Source organism: Hypanus sabinus, chromosome 5 (genome assembly GCF_030144855.1).
Source record: "Hypanus sabinus isolate sHypSab1 chromosome 5, sHypSab1.hap1, whole genome shotgun sequence".
Taxonomy (NCBI): domain Eukaryota; kingdom Metazoa; phylum Chordata; class Chondrichthyes; order Myliobatiformes; family Dasyatidae; genus Hypanus; species Hypanus sabinus.
Window position 1 is genome coordinate 718721 of NC_082710.1, and position 11469 is coordinate 730189.

Sequence of the window (11469 nt, forward strand, 5' to 3'; positions counted from 1 at the left end):
AAACTCACATGTTTCACTCCAGTGTCTCAACTCAGTAACATATTGATTAATAGCTTCACCAGCTCTCTGCGTACATGTAAAAAATCTATGCTGCTCATACGTCACATTGCGCTTTGGTAAACAAAATGCTTCAAATTTGTCCATTATCGATTTTAACTTTAAATTGTCTCCATTTTCAAAAATAAAAATGGTTATATACCTCAATTGTGTTGTCACCTATTACGTGACAACACAATTGAAGTGCAGCTTTAGTTTTTTCTGGTTTTCAATCCGCATCAATCACCAATAAACACAATTCAAAACATTGCTTAAATTTTCTCCAGTTCTCAGCTACTTTCCCAGACAATTGAAGCATTGATGGAGGGGACAAACCTTCCTTTTGTAAAACTGTTAGCAAACACCAAAACAGTTTAAAGTCTTTTTTCAGAAAATTATCTTCAATTCTCCCATGTTAGGAAACGTATTATTCTTCCAGACCGACTTCTGACACCATGTTGTGTTCTTTATATTCATATGTACCATAGGTCTCTGTTTCAAATAGAACTTTTATTTAATGACAAACACAATGTTTTTACAATACCATGTTTCTCAATCTTTCTATCATCCCTGCGCATGCTCAGAACTCTCTCCAATCACGTTCTTACATGTCATATCACCACAGAGGTGATTAGGGAGCTTAAGGTAAAAGAACCCTCAGGAACTAGTGATCACAATATGATTGAGTTCAACATGAAATTTGATAGGGAGAAAGTAAAGTCTGATGAAGCAGTTTTTCAGTAGTGTAAGGGAAATTACAGTGGTATGAGAGGGGAGTTGGCTTAAGTAAATTGGAAGGAGCTGCTGGCAGGGGTGTCAGCAGAGCAGCAATGGCATGCATTTCTGGGGAAAATGAGGAAGGTGCAGGACATCTGTATTCCAAAAATGAAGAAATACTCAAATGGTAAAATAGTACAACCATGGCTGATGAGGGAAGTCAAATTTTTTGTAAAAGCATAAGAAGGGGCATACAGCAAAGCAAAAATCAGTGGGAAGATAAAAACCTGTAGAAAGCAACTAAAAAAATCATTAGAAGGGAAAAAATATAAAAGCAAGCTAGCAAATAATATCAAAGTGGATAGCAAAAGTTTTTTTCAAGTATGTTAAAAGCAAAAGAGAAATGAGAGTGGATATAGCACCACGAGAAAATTAAACAGGAGAAATAATAATGCAGGAATAGGAGATGACTGATGAATTAATTGAGTATTTTGCATCAGTCCTCACTGTGGAAGACACTAACAGTATGCTTGATGTTGTAGTCTGTGAACGAAGAGAAGTGGGTGCAGTTACTATTACAAGTGAGGAGGTGCTCAAAAAGCTGAAAGACCTAAAGGTACATAAGTCACCCAGACCAGAGGAGCTGCACCCTAGGGTTCTGAAAGGGGTTGCATGAGAAATTGTGCTGGCATTAGAAATGATCTTTCAAAAATTATTGGACTCTGGCATGGTGCCAGAGGACTGGAAAATTGCAAATGTTGTCTGCTCTTTAAAAATGGAGGAAGGCAGCAGTAAGGAAATTATAGACCAGTTAGCCTGACCTCAGTGGTTGGGAAGATATTAGAGTCAATTGTTAGGATAAGGCTATGGAGTAGTTGGTGACAAAGGACAAGAGAGTACAAAGTCAGCATTGTTTCCTTCAAGGAAAATCCTGCCTGATAAACCTGTTGGAATTCATTGAGGTGATTACAAGTAGGATAGGTAAGGATGATGCAGTGGATGTATATTTGAACTTTCAAAAGGCTTTTGACAAGGTGCCACATATGAGGCTGCTTACCAAGTTAAGAGCCCATGGTATTACCGGAAAGTTACTAACATAGTTAGAGCATTGGCTGATTGGCAGGGAGTGGGAATAAAAGGATCCTTTTCTGGTTGGCTGCCAGTGACTAGTGGTGTTCCGCTGGGGTCGGTGTTGGGACCACTTCTTTTTAGGCTGTATATAAATGACTTAAAGGATGGAATGAATGGCTTTGTTGCCAAGTTTGCAGATGATACGAAGACTGGTGGAGGGACAGGTAGTGTTGAGGAAACGGGTGGGATGCAGAAGGACTGAGACATATTAGGGAAATGGGTAAGAAAGTGGCAAATGAAATACAATGTTGGAAAATGCATGGTCATACACTTTGGTAGCAGAAATAAATGTGTGGACTATTTTATAAGTGGGAAGAAAATCCAGGAATCTGAGATGCAGAGGGACTTAGGAGACTTTGTCACTTCAAGTCAAGTCACTTTTTATTGTATTTTGACCATAAACTGCTGATACAGTACACAGTAAAAATGAAACAACATTCCTCCAGAACCATGGTGCTACATGAAACAACACAAAACTACACTAGACTACGTGAGACAACCCAAGGCTAAACTAGACTATGTAAAACAACACAACAACTCCACTAGACTACAGACCTATACAGGACTACATAAAGTGCACAAAACAGTTCAGGGCAGTACAATAATTAATTAATAAATAAATAATCAACAAGACAATAGGCACAATAGAGGACAAATTTCAATATAATAATAAATGATGTAGATGTCAGTCCAGACTTCTGGGTATTGAGGAGTCTGATGGCTTGGGAGAAGAAACTGTTGCACAGTCTGGTTGTGAGAGCCCAAATGCTTCGGTACCTTTTACCAGATGGCAGGAGGGAGAAGAGTTTGTATGAGGGGTGCATGGGGTCCTTCACAATGCTGTTAGCTTTACAGGTGCAGCGTGTGGTGTAAATTTCGGTAATGGCAGGAAGAGAGACCCTGATGATCTTCTCAGCTGACTTCACTATCCGCTGCAGAATGCTCTAAAGGTTATTTTGCAGTTTGAGTAGGTGATGAGGAAGGCAAATGCCATGTTAGCATTCATTTCAAGAGGTCTAGAATACAACAGCAAGGATGTGATGCTGAGGCTTTATAAGGCACTGGTGAGCCCTCACCTTGAGTACTGTGAACAATTTTGGGCCCCATATTTTAGAAAAGATGTGCTGGCATGAGAGAGGGAACAGAGGAGGTTCACTATGATGATTCCGGGAATGAAAGAGTTACCACGTGAGGAACATTTGATGGCTCTGGGTCTATACTCATTGGAATTTAGAAGGATGAGGAGGATCTCATTGAAACCTTTCAAATGTTGAAAGGCCTAGACCAGGGGTCGGCAACCTTTACCACTGAAAGAGCCACTTGGACCCGTTTCCCACAGAAAAGAAAACACTGGGAGCCGCAAAACCCGCTTGACATTTAAAATGAAATAACACTGCATACAACGTTTTGTTTTGCCTTTATGCTATGTATAAACAAACTATAATGTGTTGCATTTATGAAATTGATGAACTCCTGCAGAGAAAATGAAATTACATTTCTGCATGCAACAAAAACATTTTGAACTCCGAAAAAAAGACGTTGGGTTGAAGGTTACTTTTAAGTAAAATACTCAACGTCTATTTGAGACCTTCTTGTATTTATGAAAAACGCCAAACTTAAATTTTCCGCCAGCAGCAAACCAAAAATAACGTCAGCCAGCTGTCAACCTGAAAAATAAAAGGACTATTTCACTGAACAATGAAAACATATGAATATACGTAAAATAATAGGCAATTAAAATATTTATCATACTTGTTCAGGTTGACTCACACCTGACAATGCAGTCGTATTTAGTAGGGATGGATCGATGCTTAGGGGAGTGACCGGGAAGGATAATGTGTTTTTTTCCTCTCTGAACTCACAGAAGCGTTTCCCAAACGATGTTTGCATTGCGATGATTGCAGAATGTAAATACTCCGAATTTATCATGTCGTGACCTTGTTTGAACTCTCTCAAATTGGGGAAGTGAGACAATGTGCCTTTCTGTAAATCTCTGGCAAGCAACGTCAACTTGCGCTCGAATGCCAAAACATCCTCCAACATGTGCAGGGCTGTACGTCCTTACCCCGTTGAAGAGCTGTTGAAGAGGTGCGCTGTCATGTCTACCATGAAGTGTAGCTTTTCCAGCCACTCTGGCTGTTCCAGCTCAGGAAAGTTGAGCCCTTTGCTGCCCAGGAAAGTTTTCACTTCTTCCAGAAACGCGACAAAGCGTTTCAGCACCTCCCCACTGGACAACCATCAGACTTTGTTGTGCAGCAGGAGATCAGAATATGCAATTTCCAGCTCGTCCAGTAACAAACGGAATTGACGGTGATTTAAACTTTTTGCCAATATTTTATTGACAATCTGAATGACAACATCCATTACTTCTGTGCATTCTGGAGGAAATGTTTGAGCGCACGGTGCCTCTTGGTGCAAGATGCAGTGAAAAGTCAGCAGCTTTCTGTCCAGCGACTTCTGCAGTAAAGCCACAATTCCCTTGTGCGTTCCCGTCATATTCGGTGCCCCCATCAGTAGCTACTGACACCAGATGGGTGGTCTTTATTCCTTTGGCTCTTAAACAATTCAAGACAGCCTCACAGATGTCCTCCCCCTGTGTTTGGTCTTTTAGAGGTATCAACTCAATCAGTTCTTCCTGTGGCCCGGCAGAGTTTACATACCGGCAGAACAACGCTATTTGTTCAATATCACCTTTGTCTTTAGACTCGTCACAGGCAATCGAGTAGGCCACAGCTGAATTGATGTCTTCAATTTGCTGTCTTGTGATGTCTTCTGCCATTTTTATGGTTCTGTCTTTGACAGTCTTTGCAGAGAGGGGCATATCCCTGATTTTCTGCACAATTTCACTCTTGTTTTTAAAGTCCGTGAATAGATGTTCTGAAATCTTAATGAAAGATTCTTTTATATATTCTCCATCTGTAAACTGCTTCCCGTGCCTGACTATTTCCTGAGCGGCAATATAACTGGCGTATGTCGTTGATTTTCCAGACTTCATCCATTTCTGGAAATGATTTTTGCTCAGATCAACCTTCCGCATCAGTTCCGAAACGGCTTTTTTTCTCTCATCTCCATCCGGATATTTTTGAGCAAAGGCTGCGTGTTTATTCTGGAAATGCCTTGCGACATTTGACTTTTTGTTGTTTGCTAGTTTCTCATTGCATATTAAGCATACCGGTAAACCAGTCTCGTCAACAGTGAAAGCAAATGAATCTGTCCACGTATCATTAAACGTTCTGTTTTCTTCAGTCACTTTTCTTTTTTTAGAATTCTCCATAGTTGGCTTACCTTGGATCGAAAAATTAAAGAAATCGCGCACTGGCGGGTGTCAGGTATTGGCAGTGGTGACGTATATTAATAGCGATAAAAACACGTTGTAGCGGTGTGCTCACGCAGTCAGTAAACTGCAGTCGAATAACTTTATTCGAACTAAACAGCCTTGCTTTTAAGCCTCCCTCAACCCAGCCCCCATGGACGCAGATGCTGCAAAAGACGCGTACTCACAAACCCCCGTAGGCTATCTCCCTTAGCCGGAATGCTGGCTAATTGTGAGGAAATGTGTCGCCACACTTAGATTGTACAAGATCACCATAATCTTCAAATTTAGAATTACATTTCAAAAGCTAACAAACTAACATAAAATACATTTTAATTAAATACTGACCAATTATTTCCCAAAGCCACAGGGAGCCGCAGCACAGAGGTGAAAGAGCCACAAATGGCTCGGGAGCCGCAGGTTGCCGACCCCCGGCCTAGACAGTGTAGTTGTGGAAAGAATGTTTCTCATGGTGGGAGAGTCTAGCACAAGAGGGCACAGCCTCAGGATAGACGTCCGCCCTTTCAAAACAGAGATGCAGAGAAATTTCTTTAGCCAAATGGTGGTGAATTTGTGGAATTTGTTGCCACATGCAGCTGTGGAGGCCAGATCGTTGGGTGTATTTAAGGCAGAGATTGATAGGTTCTTGATTGGACATGGCACCAAAGGTTACGGAGAGAAGGCCAGAACTGGGGTTGAGGAGGAGATAGAAAAAAGGATCAGCCATGATTGAATGGCTGAACAGACTCGATGGGCCAGATGGCCTAATTCTGCTCCTCTGTCTTATGGTCTTATAGTCTAAATTCCAACTGTCTCCCTTGGGCCCACTTCCCGAGCTGATCAGGATCCTGTGTAAAGTCTGACAATATTCTTCATTGTCCACTGCATCACAAACTTACTAACCATGCCTCCTACATTGTCTGGTGGTTTGGATGAGAAATAACAGTGGAGCCAGTACCCATCCCTGTGGCACACCACTATTCAAAGGCCTCCAGTCTGAATAAAAGTGCTCTAATACTACCCTTCCACCAAACTAACTTGTATCCCATTGCCAGGCTCGCTCTTGTTCCCATGTGATCTAAACTTCCCAAGTGGTCTATCACATGTGGACTTGTCAAAGGCCGTACTAAAGTCCACGTAGATAACACCTACTACTCTGCTGCCTTCAACCTTCTTACACACCTCCAAATACCAGTTAGTGAGCCCTTATTTTCCACTCGCAAAGCCATGCTGACCATCCCTAATCAGACCTTGGCTTTCCAAATTCAAATAAATCTTGTCCCTCAAAAACCTCTCCGGTAACTTTCCCACCACTAATCTTGGGCTCATCGGTTTGTTCTTTCCTTGTTTGTCTTTGCAGTTCCTCAGAGGCACAAATTAGCCAGCTCCACTCTTTTGGTACTTGACTGGAGGCTAATGATAATACAAATCTCTCTGCTAGGGCCCTAGCATTTTCTTCCCTGGCTTTCAACTAGGTTCTACGATGCGTTAGCTAAGGCCCCAGGCTCCTCATATAGACAGCCACTCTGATCCTTTAGATGTCCTACTTTAGTTTCCATTTTGTTTTTAGAGTATTTATAGTCTCTTTTAGAACAGGATTCTTAGCTATCAGTTCTGCCTTGTGTCTTCTTCTAGACCTCCTGTTGTCCTGTGTAAGTGTACTCCTGCATCCCTTATATTCCTCAAGGAACTTGGTTAATCCCAGCTGTCTAGTTCAAATACAGACTCAGATATATTTAGTAGTTGCACATCCAAACATACATCTGCAGTTTCTGTTAATGATCACAACACCCAGAATGGCCCTACGGGCAGAGTTGTTGAAATTAGAATAGGCCAGGAGCAGAGTTAGTGAAGTGGGAATGGCTCCAGGGGCAAGTTAGTGAAGTGGGAATGGCCCCAGGGGCAGAGTTAGTGGAGTTATAATGGCCCCAGAGGCAGAGTTAGTAAAGTGGAAATGGCCCCGGGGGCAGAGTCAGTGAAGTTAGAATGGCTCCAGGGCACAGTTAGGACAGGAGGGAAATCTGGCAGGTAAGAATCCTGTTCTAAAAGAATCTATAAAGAATCAATAAATAAGGATTTACTGGGGGCAGCCCACAAGTTTAGCACTATTCATGACACTGAGGCAGTCCACATCCAAAATTAGGAAGACTTGGACAACAGCCAGGCCGGGCTGATAGGTGGCACAACGTATCTAGTGGGAAAAATCCGACATTCAATGACGTCTCCACTATTGAAGTACAGTAGTGTGGTGTCACCACAAACACAGCGGAGCTGCAAGGCAGGTCAGAGGCTGGGACTCCTGTGGTGAATTTCTTCTTTCCTAACTTCCCAAACCCTGTCCACAGTCAACAAACCTCAGATGGAACACTCTTCACTAGGAGTGAGTGCAGCTTCAACCCAATACAGCACAACAGCGAGCCAGCTGACAGGCACCCCCATCCTCAATGGTTCGCTACACCACTGACACATAATAGCAACAGTTTGTACAATCTGTAGCAACTCACCGAGACACTTCAATCACAACACTTTCACCTACTGAAAACAAGAGCAGTAAAAGCACAGGGTCATACCACCTAGTATGCCCTCTACCCTCACCCTAATTTTTTCCTTCATCATCATTGGATCACAATCCTGGAACTCTCTCCCCGGTAGCAGTGTTAGTGTACCCACACCTCGAGGACCTTCTCAAGGACAGCTAGACACAGGTGATTAAAAGCTCTCATAGACTGTGATGCCTACTTGCCTTGAAATTATAAAAATACTTTGTAAAACTGGGAAGGTTCAACAGCTGGTCCTTAGTTACAGAGTCTGGTAATGATGGTTACTTAACATTTTGCCGTCTTTTCATTGCAGGGCGATTCAGGGGGTCCACTGGCTTGTAAGCAGTCTGATGGATTCTGGTTCCTCACTGGAATTGTCAGCTTTGGCAAAGGTTGTGCTAACCCGGGATTTCCTGGAGTCTACACTCGTGTAACAGCCATTCGTGAGTGGGTGCAAGAGCAGACAGGAGTATAAGTGGCTTTATAGTGGCACACTTTAGTTTGAACTACTCATGCACTGATTTCCAATGTCACTTCCACCAGAGCGAATTCCCAACTCCTAATTTAATAAAAAACTGTGACCATGTCTGCACTTTCTACATGCTACTTAAAGGTGAACATTTATAAAATTAGAACTCTAAACTTCAGTTATCTTTATTGTACACTGCACTGTTCCTACTAATATAGAAAGTCTAAGTTCTTGTGTTTCTAAAGTTAGAAGTTTAAAATTTCTAATCAAAATCAGTAACAAGATAAAATCTGCAGATGCTGGGAATCCAAACAACACACACAAAATGCTGGAGAAACTCAGCAGGCCAGGCAGCGTCTATGGAAAAAAGTACAGTCGACGTTTTGGACCAGCCCAAAACGTCGAGTGTACTTTTCTCCATAGATGCTGCTTGGCCTGATGAGCTCCTCCAGCATTTTGTGTTTGTAGTCTAAATCAGTGTGAGATTTCATTGTACTATGAACTCCTAAAGCTAACTCTAGCCCCACTTTGAGAAATAGGTCAGCAAATGAAATATTTACAAGTTGGTGAAAATGATGGCAGCAATTTAAAATCAAAAATTTTTAAAATAAAAATCAACTTAAAACATTGAAACTTTTACTTGATTACAAAACAATAACCATGATGAATTAATAAAGGTGTAACTGATCTTGCTTTGGAACATTCTGGCAGTTCAGCTGTTCCACTCACTTGCAGATATCCCAAAAACTACCGGCACCTTGGCTGTTGACTTGCTGCAATACAAAAGGCAGCATGGCTGATATGGCAGAATTCAGAAACAGTGTGGGACTTGTCATATCATGAAACCAAGCTTCAAGAACAACTCCAAAACTAAAGAACTTCAACTAGGGCAAGAGATTAAAGAAACTTGTGACTGAGGTACAACAATCATGTGTTCAATGTAGGGCTCAGATATTGATTTTAGTAGCTAATTAAAATACATTTGATTTTGGCACTTATGTTAAAATATATTAGAAGCTAGTGTTTGAAAATGTCAAATAACAGACAAATCATAGACTAAAGTAGTCTCTGAAACTGAAACACTTAGTTCTGTATTCTGTTGTTGTTTTCCTAGCACTATGTCAGCAATGGAATGATCTGTATGGATCAATTCAAAACAACATTTTACATTGTACATGTGGCAATAATAAACCAATTTACATCCAAAACACAGTCAGATTATCCTGGTGGAGAATGCATTAGAGTTCAGGTTTGTCTCTGTGCCGTAGTGTTCTATGACTCTCTATTTCTATAATTCTAGTTAAGAATGTTTGGGAAAGTGTTTATTTATGATCTCAGTTTTTTAATATTCCAGTACATGAAGTTCAACATTAACAGAAGTTTCTAGACTTAAAATCATTTCAGTTATACAGTTCATTGAAATCATGTTTCCAAGGTTTCAAAGGTACACTTAATGTCAGAGAAATGTATTCAATATACATCCTAAAATGCTATTTCTTCACAACCATTCATGAAAACACAGGAGGGCCCCCAAAGAATGAAAGACTATTAAATGTTAGAACCCCAAAGTCCACCCCAGCTCCCCCCCATGCATAAGCGGCAGCAAGCAATGATTCCCCCCTACCCTCCACCGGCAAAAAAAAGCATCAGCACTCACCACCGAGCACTCAAGCATGGACAAAGCAACAGCAAAGTCACAGACTTGCAGTTACCCCAAAGACTATTTGTTCACTTGGTATTTGACATACCACAGGCTCTGTCTCTTCCTAATAAAGGGGAAAGAGATATCTCCATTTCACAGCGAGAGGGAAGACATAACAAACAACTTGCTGCTTTATGATGTTACAAGTCCATTGTGTTGCTTTTTCTAAGCTCTGTGCCCAAAGCTCCCAGGTCTCTCGGCACACAGCCTTAGATCTTCCATCTCCCACAACATATCGATCTGCCTGGACACCGACCTTCAATCCACCCATCTCCAAAGCCACAAGATCTTGGCCCTTCAAAGGTGAGTTAAACTCTTAGGCCAAGCTCTTAGTGTGCCGAATAATGGCTAATCGAGAAACCCCGAGAGTGGGTCCCATTCCCGCAAAGAACCATAGTCAGCGTAGTCAGTGACAACCATTCCTAAATCTTTATTCCATCATTCATAGAACTGAACACATTGCAGTATTTGTCAATTACATAACAAATGCAAATTACCAGGTTATGGACCCAGTCAAGCAAAGACTGACCCCATTTGAATTCAAAGAGTATTTGAGGAGGATGTGAAGATGATTGATAAGGAATGGGCTGTGGATATTGTCTTCAGCTGGGGTTCCTATCATGAGTCCACAGACCCTTGCTTAATGGTATTGGTCTGTGGTATAAAATAAGTTGGGAACCCCTGGTCTACATAGACTTTCAACAAGGTTCCTTATGGTATGCAAATCCAGAAGCAAAAGACATATGAGGTCCATGGAGATCCAAAGATGCTTTGGCCATTGAAGACAGAGGATAGTGGTGGAGGGGTGTCATTCTGACTAGAGTACAGTAACAAGTGCTGTTCCACAAAGTGCTGGGGCCTCTTTTTTTATATATAACTGACTGGAATGAAAATTGAGATGGGCGGATCAGCAAAGCAAGAAAAATTGATGCACATTTTAACAGTCAGAGATGGTCTGATTAACACAAAAACTGGTGAACCTCTTGGCAGTCAAGGGAATGTGAAGGATATCAATCAGCTGGAAATGTGCACAGAGAAAAAGCAGATGGACTTAGTTAGGAAAAGGAGAAGTACAATGAGATCTAGGTGTCCTTGTTCATCAGTCACTGAAAGTAAGCATACAGGTACAGCAGGCAGTGAAGAAAGCTAATGGCATGTTGGCCTTCATAACAAGGGGAGTTGAGTGTAGGAGCAAAGAGGTCCTTCTGCAGTTGTACAGGGCCCTGGTGAGACCACACCTGGAGTATTGTGTTCAGATTTGGTCTCCAAATCTGAGGAAGGACATTCTTGCTATTGAGGGACTGCAGTGTAGGTTCACGAGGTTAATTCCCGGGATGGCAGGACTGTCATATGTTGAAAGATTGGAGCGTCTGGGCTTGTATACGCTGGAATTTAGAAGGATGAGAGGGGATTTGATTGGAACGTACAAGATTATTAAGGGATTGGACACACTAGAGGCAGGAAATATGTTCCCGATGTTGGGGGAGTCCAGAACCAGAGGCCACAGTTTAAGAATAAGGGGTAGGCCATTTAGAATGGAGTTGAGGAAAAACTTTTTCAC

At 41.7% G+C, this 11469-nt stretch overlaps 1 protein-coding gene across 8 annotated transcripts in view; it reads left to right on the forward strand.

The window, feature by feature from the left end:
• LOC132393875 (transmembrane protease serine 11C-like) overlaps positions 1–9736 on the forward strand; it is a 141529-nt gene extending 131793 nt beyond the window's left edge. For 3 of the 8 annotated variants that reach the window (XM_059969270.1, XM_059969272.1, XM_059969271.1), the window contains one exon: positions 8051–9710. In XM_059969270.1, the coding sequence (XP_059825253.1) occupies positions 8051–8212 (162 nt within the window). In that variant the 3' untranslated portion in view covers positions 8213–9710. Of the gene's footprint in view, positions 1–8050 lie in introns of all 8 variants that reach the window. The other 5 variants (XM_059969275.1, XM_059969274.1, XM_059969277.1 and 2 more) reach the window with 4 other exon arrangements.
• The last annotated feature ends 1733 nt before the right edge of the window (positions 9737–11469 follow it).